This window comes from Mustela nigripes, chromosome 1, assembly GCF_022355385.1.
Source record: "Mustela nigripes isolate SB6536 chromosome 1, MUSNIG.SB6536, whole genome shotgun sequence".
NCBI lineage: Eukaryota > Metazoa > Chordata > Mammalia > Carnivora > Mustelidae > Mustela > Mustela nigripes.
Window position 1 is genome coordinate 122,406,640 of NC_081557.1, and position 23,042 is coordinate 122,429,681.

The 23,042-nt window shown below is 46.5% G+C and overlaps 1 protein-coding gene across 2 annotated transcripts in view; it reads right to left on the reverse strand.

The window, feature by feature from the left end:
- The window catches only part of DPYSL2 (dihydropyrimidinase like 2), a 128,247-nt gene that overhangs the window by 43,393 nt on the left and 61,812 nt on the right, over nt 1-23,042 (reverse strand). For both annotated transcript variants that reach the window (XM_059372919.1, XM_059372929.1), the window contains exon 3: nt 21,513-21,697. In XM_059372919.1, the coding sequence (XP_059228902.1) occupies nt 21,513-21,697 (185 nt within the window). The remainder of the gene's footprint in view (nt 1-21,512; nt 21,698-23,042) is intronic.

Here is a 23,042-nt window from a genome sequence, read left to right on the forward strand (position 1 = left end):
TCTGTGCGCATGTGTGTGTGCGCACATCTGTGTGCGCATGGGTGTGTGTGTGCATGCCTGTGTGAGCGTCACAGGGGCTGTGGGGAAGGAGGTGAGTTCCCTCTACCTCCTGGGGCCTTTGGGTTGCTTTAAGGATACAGAGACTTCCCTGTTTCCACCACAAAGTCTGCCATAAAATAAAATCCAGACTGCAAACAAATTACAGAAAGGGTGCAGGAAGGTAAGAAGCAACAGGAACCCTCGGGGGTCAGGGCACAACAACGTGCAGGGTCTGCGTGGGGGGCCTGGTCCGACTCTGCGCGGAGGAGCTCCAGCTCCAGAGAGGGGCAGCAGCTGGCAGCGCCAGGCCCAGATGAGGTGGCCGCGGAAACTTGTGAGTAATGACATTTCCTCTGTTTGTCTCAGCTTTTGGTTGCCCGGGGCTACCGGACCACAGATTCAGGGCTGGCTTGCCAAAAATAAGAGATTACAGGGCTGTGTGGAACATCACGAAAGAAATAAAAGTCCTACTGCAAGGCTTTCACGTGCAGAGTGGGTTTGTCTCCGTTTTCCTTCCGGATGGTCCCTCGTTGGAAAGGGAATCCAACTATAAATTCGAGGGCCTGTGACTTCCTAATTAGAGCCCAACAGAAATCCAAATACTCACATACATAATAATGGGTAGTACTGTGTCGAGTGCTACGGCCAAAGACCCAAGGTGAAGGTCAACAACAGGAAAAAACAGGAAGCAAATTAAAGAAACATGGCCGTGTTTACATTCCTATTTAAGTAGCTCATCAGACAAACCCTGATTGCAGCCATCTTTGTGCAGAAATAGGGTCTGAAATAAAAGATGTGGCAGGGGCGTCTGGGTGGCTCAGTGGGTTAAAGCCTCTGCCTTCGGCTCAGGTCATGATCCCAGGGTCCTGGGATCGAGCCCCGCATCGGGCTGTCCACTCCACGGAGAGCCTGCTTCCTCTTCTCTCTCTCTCTCTCCCTGCCTGCCTCTCTGCCTACTTGTGATCTCTGTCTGTCAAATAAATAAATAAAATCTTTAAAAAAAAAAAAAAAAGAGTGAAATAAAAGATGTGGTGTTCACACCCACCATATTTCAGGACATCTTTCATGGACACACACCAACTAATACAAAAAAAAGACAAGAGCACCTAGGTCAAATAAGAACTGACATGTACACAGGACTCTAATTAGCTAAGGAGCTGCTAATCCTCCAGCTGCTGTGACAGTCTCCTTGTATCTGGAAAAGAACAGATCAGCTCTTAGATTGAAGCTCAACCCAGAAACAAAAGCGTGAGGAGCCTGGTACCTATTCTTTTTATTCCAATGCTGCACAGCTGTCCTTCTTGCATCCCCTCCAAAGAAAGGTGGGCAGGGAAGGAAGAGCTGGTGATGTCATATGTTGACTGGGCCCTATCGAGAGCCAACATAATTGACGGGTGTTTTCCTCCAAGGAACCTGGACCAAATTCAAAAACATAGCATAACATCTCTGGAGCCTGAACCATGGTCATTGTACCATCATGTGCTCTCCATCTCAGGCTGAGGGCTAACCGTTCAATGGGTCTTTTTACCATAGCTGATTAATAAGACTCTGAATAGCAGCCAATGTATCTGGACAATGAGGTTCAAGCCTGATAAGGGAACCAGTTGTTCAGGGAGTCTTTTTTTTTTTTTTTTTTTTTTTAAAGAGAAGAAGAGACAGAGAGAGAGAGAGAAAGAGAGAGCATGTATGCATGTATACACCCGACCAGGGTGGTGGGGGAGGGACAGAGGAAGAGGGAGAGAGAGAATCCCAAGCAAACTCCACAGAGTGAAGCCGGACACAGGGCTGGATCTCACGACCCTGAGATCACGACTTAAGCCCAAATCAAGAGTCAGATGCTCAAGTGACTGGGCCGCCCAGGTGCCCGCAGGGAGCCTTTCATTAAACCTCACAACTCTGTGGGTAGTTGAAAGTTCACAAACACTAGCCACTGCCACTGTACATAAAATTCAAACACTTCCTCACATTATGTTCTCTTCCTTCCCACAAACGGCAGGGGTAAGAGATAATACACAGATGCAAAAGGAGAGTTCCAAGGAAACTTCTCTTTTTATAAAATTCCTTTAAGTGAAAAAGTATTTAAATGCTAAAAACCTGGAAAACAAGAGAATTTAGGAAAAACCCCAAATTCTCTGTTAGTCCATCATCCAAAGAAAATACATACTGATGTACTCTACCTAATCTCTTTTCCTACCCACTTACACACTCACTTATATATTCTTTACAGAAGTGGTATCTTAATTTTACAATATGTAAATTCTATTTCACTAAAGTTCTTTTTAAAAAACATTGTATGAAATTGGACATATTGGTCACGGTCTGCTTTCTTCTATCAATATACTATGAACATGTTCATATTAATATGTATTTTCCATGATGGTTTTTAATAACCACATACTACCTTTTCCTACAGATGGCCATCATTTACTTAACCAATCAGCTATTTTGCTCATTTAGCTTGTTTTTAATTTTTTCTCATCATCAATGTCACAATGAACATCCTTAGAGGGAAATGTTGCACATAGGTAATTCAGAGTCACACTGTATGAATACCTTCTTGCTTATACATTGTCAAGGCTCTTGTTAGATACTTGTCTTACTGCCCTTCTAAAGGCCATAACAATGTGAGCACCTAACAACAGTTTCAGAGTGCCCATTTCACATTAACAAGGAATTACAATTCTTTTCAGTATTTGAACATTTAGGAGATAAAAATTTAGCTCGTTATTTTAATTTGTATTTATGTATAATTTGTATTACTCATTCAGTTGACTATTTTTTCATAAGTTTAATGGTAGAATTATTTCTTCTTTTGTGTATACTAAGCTCATATCCTTTAGTTTTTCTTAGTGTTCATCTTTTTATTGAAGTGGTAAGATTTCGTATTTTAAATGCATCAATCCCTTATCATATTTTGCAAATCTAATTTCCTACTTTTGGTATTCCTTTTATTTCTTTTACTCTGACAATGTCTTCCATTTCTTTATTTTTTTTTTAAAGATTTTATTTATTTATTTGGCAGAGAGAGACACAACAAGAGAGGGAACACAAGCAGGGGGAGTGGGAGAGGGAGAAGCAGGCTTCCAGCTGAGCAGGAAGCCTGATATGGGACTTGATCCCAGGACCCTGATATCATGACCTGAGCTGAAGGCACATGCCCTGTGACTGAGCCACCGAGGCGCCCCGATGTCTTTCATTTCTATGTTGTCAAGTGTCTCTGTCTTTTCTGATTCTACCTCTGATCAAATATCTAAATTATAACACTTCATCTGTATTCTCTTCTCATTCTCTTTTGACTTTGTTGTTTAAATTTAACTTAACCCATCTAAAAGGTATTTGGATATAGGATATAAGGTAAGGAATTTATCTTTCTTTGTTTTTCAAATGGCTAACTATGCCAGCATAATGCACCATCATTTCACCATGAGCTTGAAATGTCCTTTATTTCAAACACTAAACACTCAGACACAGTTCCACTTACGCAATTTTCTACTTCTTCTCATCAATATAGACGTCTCTTCTGGAGCTAATGCCATATCACTTTAATTACGACATTTTTAATGGTTTTTTAAATATCCCGTTACACATGGCTTCCTACTCATTTCATTATTTTCTTTTAAAATATTTTCTTGGCTTTTTCTGTCTGATGATTCTTTCACCTGAACCTTAGAATCATTCAGTCAAGAGTCAAAAAAACAAAAATAACTTTTGAGGTTTTGCTTGGAATCACACTGAATTTATAGATTAATCCCTAAAGAACTTGCTTTATAGTATTAGGTCTTTCTATTCATTAACATAGTATTTTTTTTATTAATTCCTCTCTCTTAATATAAGAATGTATTCTTAAAATTTCCAGGTATTTTCTATTTTGCATAGCTATTGTGAATAAGATTTTTAAATTATATTTTTCAATTGATTATTTCTGGCATAAGAGAAAGCTGTTAATTTTGAATACATATTTTTAAACTGGTCATCTTAATAAACTTTCATCTTAAATCCAGTATTTTCTTCCATCAGTTCTTTTGAATATTTAAGACCATCTAACAAATAACAATCATTTTAGTTTTCCTTTCTAATATTTTTCCTGCTTATTTTTCTTGTCTTATTACATTGGCTAGGACTTCCAGAAATGATGTAAGTAACAAAGATAATAATTGGCATTCTGGTCTCTTACTCAGCAGGGAGGCAGACACTGAAGTATGACTAGGTCAGCACTAGGACTCCTGCCCAAGCATCATGGCCCAGAGACCTGATGCAAAATTAAAGTTCAAAGCCAAGAGAAGAGAGCAGCTCCTACACACTTTACAAAATGAACAAATGCCTCTGAGAAACAAATAAGATACTGGATAATAAAAAAGACCAAATGAAGACAATGCTAATATTTCCTAGAAAAATATGACTTGACAGGGAGAGGATTAGAATGGAGATGGCCAGATGTCAGACTTTTCTTGGGTCCTGTAGAGAAAGAGTACCAAAGCACAGTGGCCACGGAGCCTAGGGGGCAGCCAGCAGCTGATTTCCCAGCTCTGTGCTTCCTCTGACTCTCTCCAGAGGAGGGAGATACATTCTCTCACGCATACATTAACCTCCCCTTTCCCCAGCTGGGCCCATTTCCCCTCCTGAGAGACACCTTCTGAGACTATCCAGAGGGAAGCTGTCCACTTGGCCTTCAGATGTGACTGGCTTTCACTTCCTCCCTGGCATAATTTTCAAGATGCAATGACACCTCACTATCCAAATCTGGCCACCTGACTCCTAACTCCATAAAATTGCCAAAAAAAACTTCTATCCAATCAAAACAAACTGCTCTCGGAGAAGTGTGATTACAGCATTTCCTTCAGCACCTGTCTCTTTCTACCATCATACAACAGTGAGGATCTTGGTCATTTGGTCTCCAAGTAGCAGGGAGACTTGAAACATGAGCTGAAATGCAGGAGAGTGGCACCCCTAGTCAGATACGCTAACAGCATTAAGAGGGACAGGAAGGGAGGAGGCAGGAAAATGATGAAATGGAGATAAATATTCCCAACAGCTAGAGACCATTTGTGGGAGTTGTTAAAAGCCCAATTCTCTGAGGGCAGGACAGTGCTTTAACATAGATCCTAATAAAAACCCAGAGGCATCAAATTATTATGTTCCATTCTCTTCACTTAGAAGGGACCAGGCACTACCCTGAGGAGGTATTTTTTTTTTAATGCATGAGAACAGCAAAGAACATCAATTTTTATTTATTTATTGTTTAAGTAAACTCTATGCCCAACGTGGGGCTCGAACTCACAACCCCAAGATCAAGATTCACATGCTCTATCAACTAAGCCAGCCAGGTGTCTTTGAAGAGGTATTTTTCATCAAAAGAATTTAAAGTCCTTTTGTTTTAGAGGGTACATTTTTCAGGAGTTTGGAAGGGGTCCTTCGGAAAGGAAGGGATTAACATTTATCACGTGCCAAGTCTATGTTCAGCAGTTTGTGTAATCTATCAAATTTAAGATGCACAGTAACCTTGAAACCTCATATTACATACCAGAGAAATGTGGCTAAGAATTGCCGTATGACTCAGCACCTGCACTTCTGGGTATATATCCCCAAAGGATTAAAAGGACTGCAACAGATTATCTGCTCACAATAGCCCAAAGGTGGAAACAACCCAACGGATGCCCGTCAGCAGATGAGTAGATTGAAAAATATGGCATATCCATACAATGGAGTATCACCCCACCTTCAAATGCACCAAGATGGACAGACGTCAAAGACATTATGCTGAGTGCAATAAGCCAGTCACAAAAAATGACAAATACGATTCCACAATTCATAGTCAAATTCATAGAGACAGAAAGTAGCATAGCAGTTGTTGGGGGCTGTGGAGAAGGGGACCATGGAGTTAGTGTTTAACAGGGATATAGTTTCATGCTGGGAAGATAAAAATGTCTGGAGATGGGCGGTGGTGACAGTTGCACCACAGCGGGAACCTACGCAATGCCACTGAGCTGTATGCTGATCAAAAAAATAAACTTTCAGTTACGTATGCATGCGGGCCATTTCAAAACAGATTAATTAAAAAGGAAGAAAGGAAGAAATAGCAAACTGGCTCAGAGCAATGAGGAGAACTTGCCCAACTGGTATGCAGTGAAGGCAGAACTCAAACACCATCTGCGCAAATCCAGAACCTGCCCCTCCATCACCATCACACCGCCCCAGGACCTGCCCTGCGTCTAAGGCCGTCCTTGCACAAAGGGGATTTCCTGTCAATGCCCTGGTTCTGCCCTCCAGGAACCGACTCTCTAGAACCTGGGGTGCCTTAACATTGCCTGTGACAGGCCAGGATCGAAGGGATCAGAACCTGGAGAGGGGCAGGGAAAAAAAAAAAAAAAAAAAAAACAGGTGGCGGGGGCTCTCCTTTGACCACGGAGATGAGAGGCGACAACCAACAGGATGCTCTCTACAGTGTACCCTTCCCCACCAGCCTCCGCTCCCCACTCCCCTTCCTTCTAGACTCTTCTATGCCTGTTAGGCTCAAAATGCTTCTTTCTCATTTTTTTTTAATACCCCAAAATACTGATTGACTTGTAAATTCTAAAGCATGCCAGACTCTTATTTACCAGATCCCACATGCCTCAATCCATTTATGCAAGCCTCTCGTCTGGCTGGACGCCTACTCCTGCCGTCCACCCCACAATCTGAGGACTCTAGGGTGAAACCCTGACCCACCTTCAAGCTTTGGCAGAAGTCTCCCCTGACCCTCTCAGGCAGATTTTAAAGATTTCTTCTCAGTTGCCCCTGAACCTTAGCGTAGGGATTACTGTGTTATAGGGTAAGCTTTAGTTGGTCTCCCCAGTAGCCTGCAAATTTCGGGAGAACAGGGACCATAGCTACAGCTCTAAAGCCTAGACGGGTACCTACCATGTGGCGTAACAAACATCAGCTGAACGGATGAATGAACAGGGTTTTCTTAGGGGAAACCACAGCGCTAATTAACTTTGTTGAAGTGACCACATCCTCGTTATCACCCTCCAGCGGCCCACATGAATGCAGCCTCAGCCGCCCAACACAACACCATCAGTTCTCGGATGCGGCAGGTGCTCATCTCCATTACACCAGAAACACCCAGAAAGCAAATGATGACGCCACCTGAAATCCAGCGCACGTCCTGAAACCACGTTCACGTGCCTGATGTCCCCTCGCCTGGTGACAGAGGCCCTGCAACATGCCACCAGATGACCAGGACCTGAGTCTGCATCTGGCCTTGTATTAGCTGGGTGGCCTTGGGCAAGTCACTTAACCTCTCTGTTCTGCGATTTCCTCCTGGGAAGCAGGAGGACGTTTTCCACCCTGTGCATCTTACAGTGTGGAAAGGAGGGTACCAGGAGAGAGCAGCTGTGTGTAAAGGCCTCTGTAACTATCAGTGCAGAAGGTAATTATCTGACCTATGGCATTGGGGGGGACAGGCAGGAGGTGCCCATCTGAGGCAGGAATGATGGACTGGCCCAGGAGATTTCTGGTACTCAGCCAGGAGTTCCCTGGCAGGCTAAAGAGCTTCTGCCAAGTTCCCTCCCTGGCACAGGGCAATGACCTGCCCACCCCACTGTAAAGCAGAATGAAGGATAGTCCCAAAGGGCAGCAAAAATGGGACTCACTCTGGGCCATGGGGTGAGACAAGAACCAGTCTAGAGGGGGCAGAGACAGATATGGCAGCCAACCAGGACAGTGAACCCTGGCTTCCTGGAGTAGGCCTGATTTCAGGTCTTCTGTCCCACAGAGATGAACACCCCTGTCCTTGTCACATCAGATGCCTGCATGCAGGGCTAGGAAAGCATACTCAAAACCAAGCTCTCACATCACAGATCAAGGTAAGTGTGACTAAGAGCCAGCGAACAAGCAGACTGGCCTCAAAATAAAACCTGAGAGTCAAACCACAATGACATACTCCCATCCCCCCCTCCCCACCCCCCACTCCCCGGATGGCTGTGATCAAAACAACAGACAATAACAAGTGTTGGCAAGGGTATGGAGAAATTGGAGGCTTCCTACACTGCCAGTGGGAACGGAAAATGGTGCCACTGGCAAAGTTTGGCAGGTCCTTGGAAAGTTAAAGATAGAATTAGCATAATAAACCCCAGCACTCCCTCTCTTGGATAGAGACCCGAGACAAATGAAAACATATGTGCAGACACAAATTCTGTCCACCAATGAACATTATATCATTCACAGCAGCCGCAGAGTAGAAACAACCCAAATGCCATCAACCAGTCGATGGATAAGCAAAACACAGTCTATCTCTACAACACACCATTCCTCAGCCATAAAAAAGAATGATGGGGGGAAAAAAAAAAGAATGAAGGGCTGATTCACACTACGACAGGCACAACCTTGAAAACGTTCTGCTAAACACAAGAAGCCAGACACAAAAGGCCACATGTTATGTGATTCTGTTTATGCGAAATATCCCAATTCACAGAACCAGAGAACCAATTGTCTGGCATAAGCTGTGGGTTGGGGGGAGCTGGTAATTGGTATGGAGTTTCTTTTGGGGGTGGCGAGAATGTTCTGACATCCGATGGTAGTGTTGGTTGCACAATTCTATGAATATCCTGAAAACCACTGAATTGTACACTTGAAAAGACTAAGTTTTATGGCCCATAAACTACATACACACACACACACACACAAACACACACACATATACACACACACACATTTAGAGAGTTGATATAGTTCGTGCAAACCGACATATAAATAATGAAGGCAAGAAGGAAGGAAGCCTGAACCAATGAGACCTTGTCACTCAGCATCTCTTCTGGATGAAATTCCTCAGAACAAGCAGAACGGACAGGCAGGTTTTTATGCAAACTGCCTTCAGGACAAAGAGAATGAAAAAAGGCAAGGGTCAAGTCTATCCATGAAGAGGGAACACCATCAGGAAAATGGCATTTTCTGGCACTCCCATGGATGGAAAACCTAATGGCTAGAGGCCACCTTTACCTGGCAAGGAGACAATGGAAATTGGGGCTTTATGTCATAGAAACAAACGTTGCGCAGAACACGGTCTTGGGATCATCTGACTCTCAGGACGGAGACATGAAAGTCATATGCCTGTTCACTCCAGCCAAAGGCAGCAGGAATATCGTTGAATAAAAACTTTCTGTCCCCCTAAAGAAGAGAATCTATTTCCTTTTTATCAGCTTTTCCAGTCCGTCTTTCTAAGGCGAAGAGGCCTCGCCATTTAATGAAAACCCCAGTTTTACCACAAAGAGGAATGATACCTTTTCCAGCTCGTCTCTAGAAAGGAAGTTTTTCATAGAGATGAGCCTTTCCACGGTGGAAAAGTTTCTCTTAGCGAGGAGAGAGAGAGGAAACTTCTGCCAGCACTCACTGCTGGTAGTAACTGAAAATGCACATAAGACAGGCTAATACAGAGAGAAATATGTCCCATGGGAGACAGGGCTCAGCATCCGTCTCCGTCCCATCCCCGAGGTCACCCATCTCCTGGTCTTTGGTCTCCCTGCGGCAAAATGAAAAAACAAGCAATAAACAATCCCTAAGTCCCACACACGGGCCTCACCTGGAGCTCCCAGTCAGGTGTTGCACCATCATCCAGCCCCCAGGAACAAAAATTTTGGTGTTCAAATTTTACCTGTCCTTGCAGCCAGCCATTATTTAAAAGTAACTTTTTCGGGCACCTGGTTGGCTCAGTCATTAAGCGTCTGCACTTGGCTCAGATCGTAATCCCAGGGTCCCGGGATCAAACCCCGCATCAGGCTCCCTGCTCATGGGGGAGTCTGCTTCTCCCTCTCCCACTCCCCCTGTTTGTGTTCCCTCTCTCACTGCCCCTCTCTCTCTGTCAAATAAATACATAAAATCTTTTAAAGAATAAAATAAAATGAAAGCACCTTTTTCCTAACTAAACAAATGGGCCTTTTTGTAGAATACAAGGGAGAGAATGATCAGGTATCTTAAAATTTCCCACTAAGCAGGATATAAAATTCAGCAAAGCAAATCCTCCTTTTCCAAAGAAAGGTGGAAACTATGTTTCCTGGGGCCGGGGGCGGGGGGGTTCTCCAATAACAGAGCGAAATGCTTCCAGCAAGAACAGAAATTTGGGTAATGGAGAAGCTGTGCTACCATAATGTCCAAAAAAAAAAAAAAAATGCTGACCCCTTTGATCTAATCTCGATGAAAGAAGGCGAGGCGTATAGATGACGAAATGTGGACAGGATTGTTGAAGTCAATCGCTACAAAACAAATACTTTAGGGTCCAGGCATCATGATAAAAAATTTTCACTGTCAAAACACAAAACTAGGTTTTAGGGCCGACCCCCACCCCCCACATAACCTCAAATGCATCATCCCACTGAATGCTTCCTGCAACCCTATCAGGCAAGAAAGTCTGATCCAGGCCCTTCGGACGATGGACAAAACCAAGACAGGATTGCAGGGCAAACCTGCCTGAGCAAATGAACACACAGCAGGGTCTCTTCCAGAATCCAAGGCTCCTGATCCCCAGCTCTGTGAAGACAAGTTGTCAAGAAGTGCAGGCCTCAAATTCTTTCCACTCTACCGCATGCTTCTCCTTGGATCCTCTCCATCAAGGAAAATGCAACGTGCAGAACAGCAATCCCCAAATGGTCGGGTTTTCCTCCCTGTCCTTGCTCCTCCTCAAACGATGCCATCTGCCTGAGGTGTTTCCCAATCACACGGGTGAAGAGCTGAGCCCGGTGAACCTCGAGAGGGGTCATGCCAAAGTGAATCAGAGAAATGAGGAAAGATGAGGCTCAGACAAGGGCAAGACGAGCTTTGAAGCAGCTTGCGTAACGGGGCACGGCACCATCAGGCCCCGCACAGAAGAGAGCTCCTGGGCCTCCCAGAAGCACGGTTAAGTTCAGCTCATGAACACATGGCATCAGTTACGCCTCTCCATCACTATTGCTTCTTCCTCTCCCTCTGCCTCTCCCCTTACTCGTGTGCTCTCTCTCTCTCAAATACATTAATTTTTTAAAGATTTTATTTATTTATTTATTTGGCAGCGGAGAGAGACAGCAAGAACTGTTAACACAAGCAGGGGGAATGGGAGAGGGAGAAGCAGACTCCCTGATGAGCAGGGAGCCCAATGCGAGGCTCCATCCCACGACCCTGGGATCATGACCTGAGCTGAAGGCAAATACTTAATGACTGAGCCACCCCGGCTCCCCTAAATTAAAAAAAAAAAAAAAAATTTTTAAGTAAATAAATGAAAGTTGGATCAAAGAGCAATAGTGATAGAGCTTGAACACCAACATCTTTCTGTTTCAAGGAGATGGATATTAGCCCAATGCCTGATGGCAAACCCTTGGTGGGGGCTGCATCTAGAGCATCTGTGAAGCACCTGGCCCAACGCTGGGCACAGAGCAGCATTCGTAAGCACACTTTTTATCTCTTAAAAAGCAAATAGCACCCCTTTATTCTGTGACCTGCAGGGGCTGTCCGCCGAGCCTGGATTAGAATCCCAGTCCTAACACTTGAAAGCTCCGTGGCTTTATGCAAGTCTCCTGGCTTTTCTGAGATTCCCATTCATTTCCTCATTTATGGCATGAGCAGAAGCCCACCCATCTTCAGGACTGATGGAAGAAGTAGAAATGGCAGGCACAGGGCTGGGCTGGCATCAATGTTCCCTGGTACCAATGACCTGCTCCCTCTCAGTTACCCCACATTCTTCTAACCATCTCAAGAGCAAAAGAGAAGAGCCATGCTGCTCCACCCTGAGAATTCCTGCGGGCGGGGGGGTGGGGCAGGGTCCAGAGACAGTGGCTGAGTCATTTAGTTTCTCAGCTCGTACGAGGACAAGAGAAGTCAATGCAAGCCCCTTGGAGGAACAGTGATGTTCATCCGGGTTTACCTGAGACCATCCTGGTTGATCCTGTTGTACTGGGGTGACAATCAGGAGCACCCCGTCTTGCTGCCAAACATGCATTCATCTGGACAAACACAAGAATGCACGTCCCAGTCATAGGGCTGAAGCCCCTCCAGCGCTGTCAAATGCCCTGACAACACAACACCAATACTGGACTTGAGCTGCAACGATCTGGCAGGTCTGCATGTAAAATTCTAAAGCAAAAATGACACTTCCTCCCAAATACCAATACCGCAACCCCCTTCCCTTGGGCTCAGTATCCCCAAAATATCTGTCAACCCCTCAGGACGTGATTTGCTAACTAAACTGCCTTCTTCCCTTCACGATGGATTTGTTCCGTCTGCTTTTTTGACCCCCATGATTTTGTAGCTAATGAATCCAGGCAAGAAATAAATAAACAATAAATAATAAAGACTCCCAGCTGGGTGCGAGCAGCAGGAAATGTGCATGTCGAAGAGAAAGCAGCTGTTTTTCTCTGCCAGAACTGGCCAATAATGGATGAGAGACCGGCACTGTCATCTCTGAGGGGTCTAACACTGTCCCTTTATTCGATGTCTAATACAGGTGACTCACCATGCCTGCCCAGAGAAGAGAGAGCTCAGCATTCTACCTGGACTCTCTCACCACGCTCTCTGCATGTTGGGCCCCCTATGACTAAAGCCCTCCTTCAGTAGAACACCCCCTGGGGAAGAATTTGTCGCCAGTGCTGCCAGAGGAGTGACCCCGGGCTGGGCTCGTGCGCTCAGTGAGCTGAGGGGAAAGAGGAATTTGTGCAGGGAAAGGAACGCAAACCCCCTTGCTGAGCCTGCAGGGAATCCCCACGAGACACAGAGGGGCCCGCGCATCCAACAGCACAGCCACGACCAAGTATCAAGTTGGCCTCGTCTGAATTCCTGTTTGGCTGAAAATTCAAATCTGGCCAAGAGTTATTGACTCGATGAGCTGTTTCCTGGTGACATCGCTTTGCATCTGTGGGGCGGCGTATGTTTTCAAGAAATTTGAGACCCAATTTTTCCAGTGATTATTTGGAGGGGAGAAAGGAATTGAAAAGTAAAATTTTAAATTTCTGTATGAGAAGCCATTTTAGAGGGTTTCAGAGAGAGAGAGACAGTCATTATTCCTGCTAGGATCAGAACACAATGTCCATTACAAGGGCTTGAAGACAACACAAGCCTTGAACTCACCAAGTGGCAGCAAAGAGAGGTGAGCCATCTGGAATCAGCTCACACGTGACTGCACCCATGGAGCCGGAGAGACGAACAGCTCATCAACACACCCACTGACACATCGAGAGGTAGGCAGACCTTAGATTATGCAGATGGATTAAACAGATAATACAGATTTATCTAGATGCATTGACTAGATAGAACAGATGATGACAAATCACATACAGAGATGAGAGAGGAGATACACAAGAGACAGACAGACAGACAGAGATATTAGACAGACACGTAATAGATTAGATAGGCAGACAGACTGATCCATCGATTCACACATGTGCCAAGTGTCACACTAATCACTTACAAGTTGTGGTACAAACCACCTCACTGACTTCGCACTTAACTCCACCAACATGTCCGCACATTACGGACGTGGGAACGGACCATCTAGAACTAAGGGATCACATGATCCCACTCATGCAGCGCGTCCTAGAAAGGACTAAACGGAGGTTTTTGGCCCCGTGGAGCTCTCTCGCCCCCGCCTGCTGTGTCGCCCTCTGAAGCACGGTCCAGTCAATTTCACCCAGCTGGCAGACAGAGGTGGGGACAGAAAATCTGAATGGTTGCCTTAAAAGTCTATGATTCTATGTTATTACTAGGCTCTTTTGATTTTTCCCTCAGGCTCCCCACAAGGAAGGATTCCAGTTCTGACCTATCATTAGAGGGAGATTAGGTCATAAACACCACTGATTCAACCTAAAGACAGTAGGGTTTTCTCAGGGAAACCAGCACAGCAGGTGGCCCACAGGGCTGGGGACATCAGTACACACCGCAGCTCCAGCCTGACTTCAGCACTCCCCCAGCACCACCTCCCACCCCACTTCCTCCAAGTGCTAACCAGTGCCCTACGAAGGCGTTAGCCAAGTACACCCTCCCAGGACACCAAGAACAGCAACTGAAGGAGGAGACCCCTTTTGGTGACCTTAGCTCAGCACCATCCCATTTCTTTAACTTTTTTTTTTTTTTTTTTTTTTGTTGTTGGGGGTAAGGGGAGGCACAAGAGAGTAGCAGGCCCAGGGAAAAGCAGGCTCCCCACTGAGCAAGGACCCTGATAGGGGATTCGATCCCAGGACTCTGGGATCATAACCTGAGCTGAAGACAGACACTTGGCCAACTGAGCCACCCAGGTGCCCTTCCTGTTTGATCAGCTTCTAGAAGCCACCTGGCTATAGAATCCATACACCCCAGGCCCGTGACAGTTCAATCCTCACCCCCCTTCAGAAAGAGGACAGGAGATAGCAGGGAGCAGAGGGCAGAGGGCATCTCTATGTTTCAGAAAACCTTGACAGAGGGCACCTGGGTGGCTCAGTCTGTTAAGTTTCTACCTTCAGCTCAGGTCATGATCCCAGGGTCCTGGGATCCAAGCCCACATGGGGCTCCTTGCTCGCTGGGGAACCTGCTTCTCTTTCTGCCTCTCCCCACACTCACACTCACTTTCTCTTACAAAAATAAATAAAATAAAATAGAAAACCTTGACATATACTCAGTTTCAGCTGAACACCAACTGATGGAACAAGATCCCTAGATCCATAGCTTTTAACCCTGGCCATTACCTGGAAGTTTTAAAAAACTAATGCTCAGGCCACCTAGAATAGTTAAGTCAGAGGTTCTGATCTCTGAAGTTTGTGAAAACTTCCCAGGGGAGTCTAGTGTGCAGTCAAGGTTTGGAACTACTGCCCTGGTTCCCCCCAAAATTCCCTTCCCTGGAGAGGCAGCCTCAGCCAGAGCCCCAGTCCGCCCCCCACACCCTCTCTATCATTAGGGGAACATTTAGTCACATTCAAAGAAAGCTGCCTCCCAAATGGGTTGACCAGAAAGAACTCTAATTTCCACTCACTGTAATTACCCTATATCATGACCATGGCAGTTAGGACGGCCTAAAATCAAGAAATTTGGGTAAATGGCTTCACCCAACAAGAGCAGGAAGTTAGAGGCAGAACTTTCAAACCCAAAGAAATAATCATTTTCCAAGAAAAAAAAAAAAAAAAGCGGGAGGGCTTCTCCAAGAGGACAAAGGGGCAAGCAGCCCAAATGGAGTGATCTGAGGCCAGAAACTATGAATGGTAGGTAGGAAAACGCAAACACCTAGGCCAGCCACTCCTTAAGACAGGAATCTGTCCCTTTAAAACACTGCGTGTCATTAATTTTGCAAATGAGAACAGAGTATTTACCTATTATGGGCTTTCAGGAAAAGCCAAGCAAAGCAGTGGAAACCTAGGCAGGGAAAAGGACATGGGTGCTCTGTCCCAGTTCCTGTCTTGAAGAGAGGAAGAGAGGATACAAAAACCACCCCAAACTTCCAGTGCAGTTAGTTTTCTTCAATGACTAAGTGGGTATATCCCTACTTATTAAACGTCCTCTTCCTCTACAACTCCTCTGTGCAGGGAGCAGTCTCGTGGCTGGGTAGGGAAGGGAAGCGATGGGGAAGGCCATATGGAATGGGGTGGTTTCCGAACTGTGCTTCCCCAAACCCTAGAATTCCCCAGAGGTAGAAGGGCTGTCAAGACGGGGAGCACAGTGAGAAAGGGGGTGAGGACCTGGGCTCTCCCACAGCCCAGTGTTCCAGCCAGAGCAGCTCTGCCTTCAATAGCCTTAATCTGCCAGGTGGTGGGGAGCAGCGGAGGGGAGGGCTGCCCAGGTAGGATTTTACATGAGAAGAAGGGTCCCAGGACAACAATGTTAAGCTACGAAGGTAGAAGGAGCAATGCAGTCCAGATTTTGGTCCAGACTTACTGGGCCCTTGATCAGGCAGCCAGCAGAAGCAGTGTCCACACAGCCTAGGTGCCCTATATGAATGGCCAGGGCATGATCCGTGCCTTCCAGAAATTTCTGCCCGGCTTACTGAGCCAGGACCTAGAACAAGGGTGTCCTCAGACACGTATGTGTCATGCAGGCCCTAACTTAGCCACATGGAACCCTGATGCCATAGGATACTGACCACTGAGCCTATCCCTCACCATCTGGAGACTGGGAAGAACTTGCTGGCACTCAACATTTCCACTTCCCAGGTTACCACTCCTGGCTCTCGCTGTCACTGCGGGCAAGAGGATTGACAGGAAGCTCCCAAAAGTCTGAACAGCCCACTCTATGGGAAGTCAGAGAATAGGCTCCGGGAGCATCAGAAGACTGAGATACCCCAAACTCTGAGGATTGCTGCCACATGTCATGGCATAAGGCCTACAGTCCCAAAGAGAAATAGCCCTGCTTCTGGAGGGCCCTTACCCTAAACCCCGAGGGCAATGAGGCTGGCTGATCGAGCCCAACCCAACAGCCTCCTTTATGAAAACAGCACTTAGTAAAGTGGGTATGTGGACCTTCGGGAAGAGCTGAGTCATCTCTCAGGATGCTTCACCTTTTCCCTCCCCTCCTTCATCCTGCTCAACAGCTTATAGTAGATGATCAACCCAAAACACTGCAGGGAGTAGACACATTCTTCCAATCGTGCCGTTCCTGGCTGGGACTTACATGGCGCCACCTGGGTAGGCCCAGTCCCATGGGATCTGCTCACAGAGTGAGCTCGCCCACAGGGGCCAGGGGAGATGTGAGCAGAAGACAGGAGGAGCCTTCACCGACAGCACATCGGCTAACGTGGCTTTCTAATCGCCAGGCCACGGGCAGATTCTGTGGCCGTGACTTTGGTCCTGGACTTTGAAACTTTAGTCTGATGTGGCCGGCCTTTTTTGTAAACACTTTCCAACCCGAGTCAAATGAATGGTGCAAAGGGAATAATCAAAGTATCAATTACAGACAATTCATATTCTAGTGCGTGTATGTTCACACATGTGTCCTCATCAGAAGCAGGGAGCAAACCCACACGCCACATGGATGAAGAAATGACAAGCAGGAAATGTACCACAGTGACACTCCAAGCCACGTCTCCTGAGGAAAGCCTGGCCAGCGGAGCCATGGGAAGCCACCTCGCCTTTCTGTCAGGCCTCCCGCCTCCACAGCCAAGACTCTGCAGAAAGGACGGAAACGGACCTGCCCCAGGGACGTCGGGGAACGGCTGCTGCCTCTCTCACAGTGGTCAGAGCTGCTCCTCCAACAGCTCAGACCCTGTGCGCCTAGAGCAAGCTCTCTCACAGGACAACCACCTGACAGTGCAACCCCGCCTCCTCCTTCAAGAATGATCCAGACAGAGGGAGGGAGGGAGCAGTCCCTGATCAAGACCTTAGTTAGGCCTGGAGCAACTGGGGCTCTCCCTGCTGGCTGACAGCAGACACGGGGGTCACTGCGGGAGACAGCTGCTTTCATCAAAACAGCCACAAAGGACATCAGACACGCTAACCCCACCCCAGGATTATCAGTCCTCTGGCAGCATGCTCAGATGAAGTGTGAAACCAAGTCGCCTTAGAGTCTCCATTCACTTATTCATTCATTCATTCACTCATTCAACAAGAAGTGTCCATGGAGCACCTGGGGGGGCAGGGACACACTGCTGAGTGCATGGGGAGGACTGAAATGAAAGGGGCAGGAGCCTTGACCAAACTATAAACCAGGATGGATGCCCTGAGGCCATGGGATAAAAACCCAAGGTCTGCAGAGAAGCCCCTGTGGATTAGGGTGAAGGGGGCTGAGCAGGGGCTCTCAGAGTTAACACCCAGCTGGGCCTCCAGGAGTAACAAAGCTTCCTGGAGGCAAAGAAAAGAAGGTAAGGGCATCCCTGGCTGAAGTGACAATGTGAGTCCAGACCTGGGCAGCAGGTCAAGTTCACATCTTGGAGGGCTCTGCTGCCAGAGCTGAGTTCCCGGGCAGAAGGGAGCCACTGAGGGCTTCACCGGAGGGAGATGGTACTTATCCCCACCGTGCCAAAGAGCCCAGCATGCAAGGACACATGCAGGCCACAGAGACAGGATCGCAGAGGCAGTGGGGAGGCCAGAGTTGCAGGTGTGTTTTCCACGCCCACCATCCACACCAACGCAGAGGATAAGTGTCCACGAAGAACGCCCTTCCCCCCACCGGGGGCCTCATGTTTCCTATCTATAAAATGGACGTAACCATTCCCATCTGCTTCCCGGAGATGCTGGGGTCTTCCCTCTGATGATCATAAAGCTCCCGGGGAGGCCAGCAGCACTCCCCCCACGATGCAAAGCCAATCTCCACGCCCCTGCCCCTGGGCTGGAAGGGGCTTACAGGGCACGTCTGGAAGCTCCACCCACCCATCGCTGGATGGAAAGGGCAAAGTTGCCGGCACCGAGCGCCCCTTACAAAGATCTCCTTGTGCCATTCTCAATGGGAGGCTCTGTCTGATGGCAATAATATTATTTTCTGCTGCTGACGTGTCACCTCCATTTTTAAACTTGGACGGCTCAGCTACATTTTCCACCTTGGGCAGCGCCAATGCAGACAGACCTGAGAAGCACTCGGCAATGCAGAGAGATGGGAGCAAGATGCGTGTGGACCGGGGGCACCGATTTACTTCGATGGCTTATTTCTGCAAGTGTTCACTGCAGTCTTTTCAAGTGCCCTGAGCACTTCCGATTGGCCTCCAGACTCACTGAAAATTAAGCTATGATCTCATTGAAGGAGGAGGTCGAAGGTACCAAACAAAGTCACATGAAGCAGCTAGCTCTTCCTCTTGTCCAAACTGTCTCTGTAAAGTGTGCCCATGCCAGGGGACTCATTCGAAACCACTGCAAAATGTATGGCCAGCAAGCAGAAAAAACCCTGACTTCCTCACCTGTATCATTCCCACTTCCTAAGCGAAGGGCAGGCCGGTGGGCATTCAATAGAGGTCAGTAACCACCGGTGCTTATTTGCAAGGTAGTTACTATTTTTGTCAGGCTATAAAAGCAGTGGAGTTTGGGGTGTGACAACTCTGACTACATCCCCACAACCACTTTCACTCTTTGGGGTTTGCTCATTAAATTCCCTTACTCTTTGCCCTGAGTTGCATGCATCATAAGCCTTACATTAAAACATGATCACAGGGGCGCCTGGGTGGCTCAGTGGGTTAAGGCCTCTGCTTTCGGCTCGGGTTATGATCCCAGGGTTCTGGGATCGAGCCCCGCATGGGGGGGCCCCCCCCCCTCTCTGCTCAGCGGGGAGCCTGCTTCCTCCTCTCTCTCTCTGCCTGCCTCTCTGCCTGCATGTGATCTCTGTCTGTCAAATAAATAAATAAAATCTTTAAAAAAAAACAAAAACAAAAACATGATCACATTCTGCCCAACTGAGGAGGGCAGACAGTCCCAGTCCAGCTCCTCACCTTCCCCTTCATTCTGACCTGCCATGAGGACATCTGCTGACGGTTCTCAGCCCCCAGGCCAGGGGCAGGATTGGTGGAGCCGTCCCTTGTTCCTGCTCAGAAGGAGCCCACCCAGAAGGAAGGGAAAAGAACCCCAGAGCTGCTGAGGAGGAAGGTCAGAGAAAAAGTCAGGGCATCGGCAAGAAGGGATGTGCCCTGGCTCGTGGTGAAGGTGGTGGAAGATGGAAAAGCAGAGAAGAGACAAGAAGCAGAAAGAGGGACAAAAATGGGTCGAGTATAAGGAGCAAAAGGCACATTCGGGGATGTAGGAGAGGAGGAAACAGAATGATGGGGTCTTTCAAGCAAGGCTGAGAGAAAACAGGGGTTTTACACATCTGCTGAGCAAAGTGTGTTTGATCAGAGGCAAATGGTCTCTGAGCTCAGTGAATCACCAAATGTGGGAGCGGAAAGGGACATCCGAGGTCCTCTGGCACAAATCCTTCATGTGCAGATGAGCAGCCCTGCCAAGGAAGGTGACTTGCCCATGGTCACACAGCACCTTAATGCTGGACGGATCCCAGAATGTCAGACTCCAGGTTGGGGGCATTTCCACCAGGAAGTGCTCCTGCCTAGCCATCCCTCCAGTGAGAGCCGTCACTGGCCACTCACTCGGGAAATATTACTTATGGCTTCTTAACACTCTGTGACCAACGTGAGGGTTTACAGGGGCCTCAGATGAACTCCAAACGGAGGCAGATTATAACCTTGATGTGGCTCTGGAGGCTGACACCCAAGCAGTCTGTGCTTCTCAAAGTGGCTCTGCAGCCAACCCGAGAACGGGCAGCCATGCCTACTGGCACCAGGTGAGGCCTAACAGACGCCACTGACAAAATGGCAGCCTTCTGCAGGAGATCAGGATCCTGAGGTGTGTACAGGGGATCCCCTCACCTCTTGAGAATGGCGCCCGTTAGGTTAGAAGGTGATGTGTGCAGCAAAAAAAATAAGTAATAAGACTTAAATCTGCAGGCTCTGTCCTTAGAGAGCTGAACCAACAGAGAACGGTCCCTCATCCTTCAGGCACTCTGGAGACTGGCGAGGACTGAGAGAAGACCCGGAATGCACGATTTAAAATGTAGGGGAACTCAAACTACAGAGGGATAGCAGGGTAACATTCACCTAAGTGGTAAGGTAGAAAAGAGGAAGTGAGAGACTAAACCATGAAGTTACAGAGGAAACGACCATCATTCTGAAAAATAAGCAGTAAAATGGATTTCTCTAAAGCATAAAATAGCAAAGTTCTTCCTACTTTGACCCTCTTCTGAACTGAATTATAAGTTTTAAAGATAGACTATATATTTACTTTCACTCTCAGAGAAACTTGTTTTTTACCTATGTGTCTGAAGGGCCACTGTGTAGCTTGCCCACCTCCTCAAAAAAAAAAAAAAAAAGATCTGTTACAGGGACACAGGAAACACACTGGAAATTGACATGCTACAAGCAAACTCTTAACATGTGTGCTATGATTCCAGGAAACAGACTTTAGATTTAGATGAAGGAAAAGCATGAATTCTTTGGAGCAATGCATGAAGGACACCCAGCTATTGGTGCTGGCAGTTTTTATATCTAAATGACAATAATATCTGTGCATCCCTTTCCAAGCAGGACTGTTCAATTCCATTTATGTCAAAGCCAGGCCATTTCCCCCGTCTGATTTTCTCAGCAGTAGAATGAAGACTGCTACTTCAACATTTCATTTACTGCACCCCATCTTCACTCCAGGAAGATAAACCCTCAGGAACTCCTTAAAAACCAAAATCAAATACTTTGGAGCAAAAGCTCAAAACAGATAGCTCCAAAGGCTATGTCTTTAAAATGACCACAATCAAATCATATTTTCAGGTTCAGGAAGACAAAAGTTCAAGCAGAAAACAAGAAGTCATTCCTTCTATCCTACCAAGATTCTCTAGAACCATAACCTCCAGTTCACCTGGACAACTCCGAGTTGGACATGAAAATGAGGACAAGGACACCAAGATAGATGGCTGGCCCCACCCCACCCCCTTCCATAGGAAATCAATCCACTGCTCAGTCCAGCAAATTTCAGAAGGAAAGAACCAAACAACAAAGACTCGTTTTCAAATGATAATGGCTCCCAAGCTCTAAGATTATTTTTCGTAAGCTCTCTTACTGATCATGGTGGTTCCCCCAGCCAGGGCTGCCTTGGTGCCTTGAAAGAAGTCATCAGCTGACGTCATTCCTTGGTCAGGCATCTGGAAGCGGGTATGGACATCAATCCCTCCAGGGATCACCATCCTAGAATGGGCTTCGATGGTCTTCACCCCTCCTGGCACAATCAGGTTTTCACCTATTTGCCTAAATAAAAAGGATGGATGTTAACAGCTATAAATGAACCATCCCCAGATCAAACGGCATCTGACAGACATTTCATGAAGCCAGCAACCATCCTCCCCTAGGTTCTGTAGACTTTTTGGATTATTGTCCATTTTTATAATATGTGCGCTTCCCAGTCCCAAAGTCCAACTAAGAGGCAAAGCAGAGCAGACTAGAAAACAAAATTTAAATAAATCACCAGAAGCCCTGATCAAAGAGGTTTAGTTGCCAGAAAACCCCTAAGATCAAAGGATAATAAGACCCCAAGATATCTACAGAAAAGGCCACAACACTTTCTCTGTAACAGACATAGTTGAACTTATTATCACACAGCAATTCTCTCCAGGCCTGGCTGCAGGTTACAAACATTAATTTTCAACCCTGAGAAAGCAGGAGTGCAAAGGCAGTAGGAGAACAAAGCAAAAGAAAAACAAAACAAAAAAAGTGAACATGATGATTACAGCTATTTAAAAATCTGGAAGCATGCACTCACCAACCCAGATACTAAGGACAGAATAACTGATATTATGTTGGAGGACATGGATTCATTTTCAATTTTTAAAAAATATCTGGGCTACATCTTCCTACCAGGTTTGTTTGTTTGTTTGTTTTTCCCCCCCGAAGGAAAAAGTAATCAAGGAGTCGATAAAGTTCTAAAACAAGTTAGTGTTGACTAAAAATAGCACTCAGGCTTGCTCACTTCTAGGCCAGTATCATGCTGCCTTCTAATTGGGGGAAAATGGAACATGAAAGTCATGGTATTTGAGAGCCTGGAACGGAGAATGTCACAAGCAAACACACATGGAGAAAACATTAAATGAGGAAACGTTAAAACCTATTTTAGGTTCATAAATCAGAGTGTGAGTTTCCAGGCAACAGACACATCCACTCCAGTTTTCCACTCCTCTGGACTTTGCTGCTAGCACTTGATGAATGCTGCTTATTTAAAAGATGTCATTTGCTACAGTGTTTGTCTTTAAACAGATGTGTTCCTTCTCCAGGGCCCTGTGAGCTGTCCCAATCCAGAGGGCAGGATACTGGTATATACTCAGCTCACTTAACCCTCTGTTGGTTCTCTTCTGCGGCACAATACACAATAAACACAAGGGCAGTCTTACTTGTGTTTGTTGCCACTTATAGAATGAAACCTAACACGCCCTCAGGATGAGGCAGTACTTTGTTACTTGGAGAATTGTTAATTTGGTGTCCATTGGCCCCCCACAACTTGGATTCTTAATTAAGAAAGCAGATGTGTTATCTTGGTAGAAGAGGCTGTTAACACTCCATTTGTGTTTTAGATTGAGTAATCTACCAAAACAACTACAGT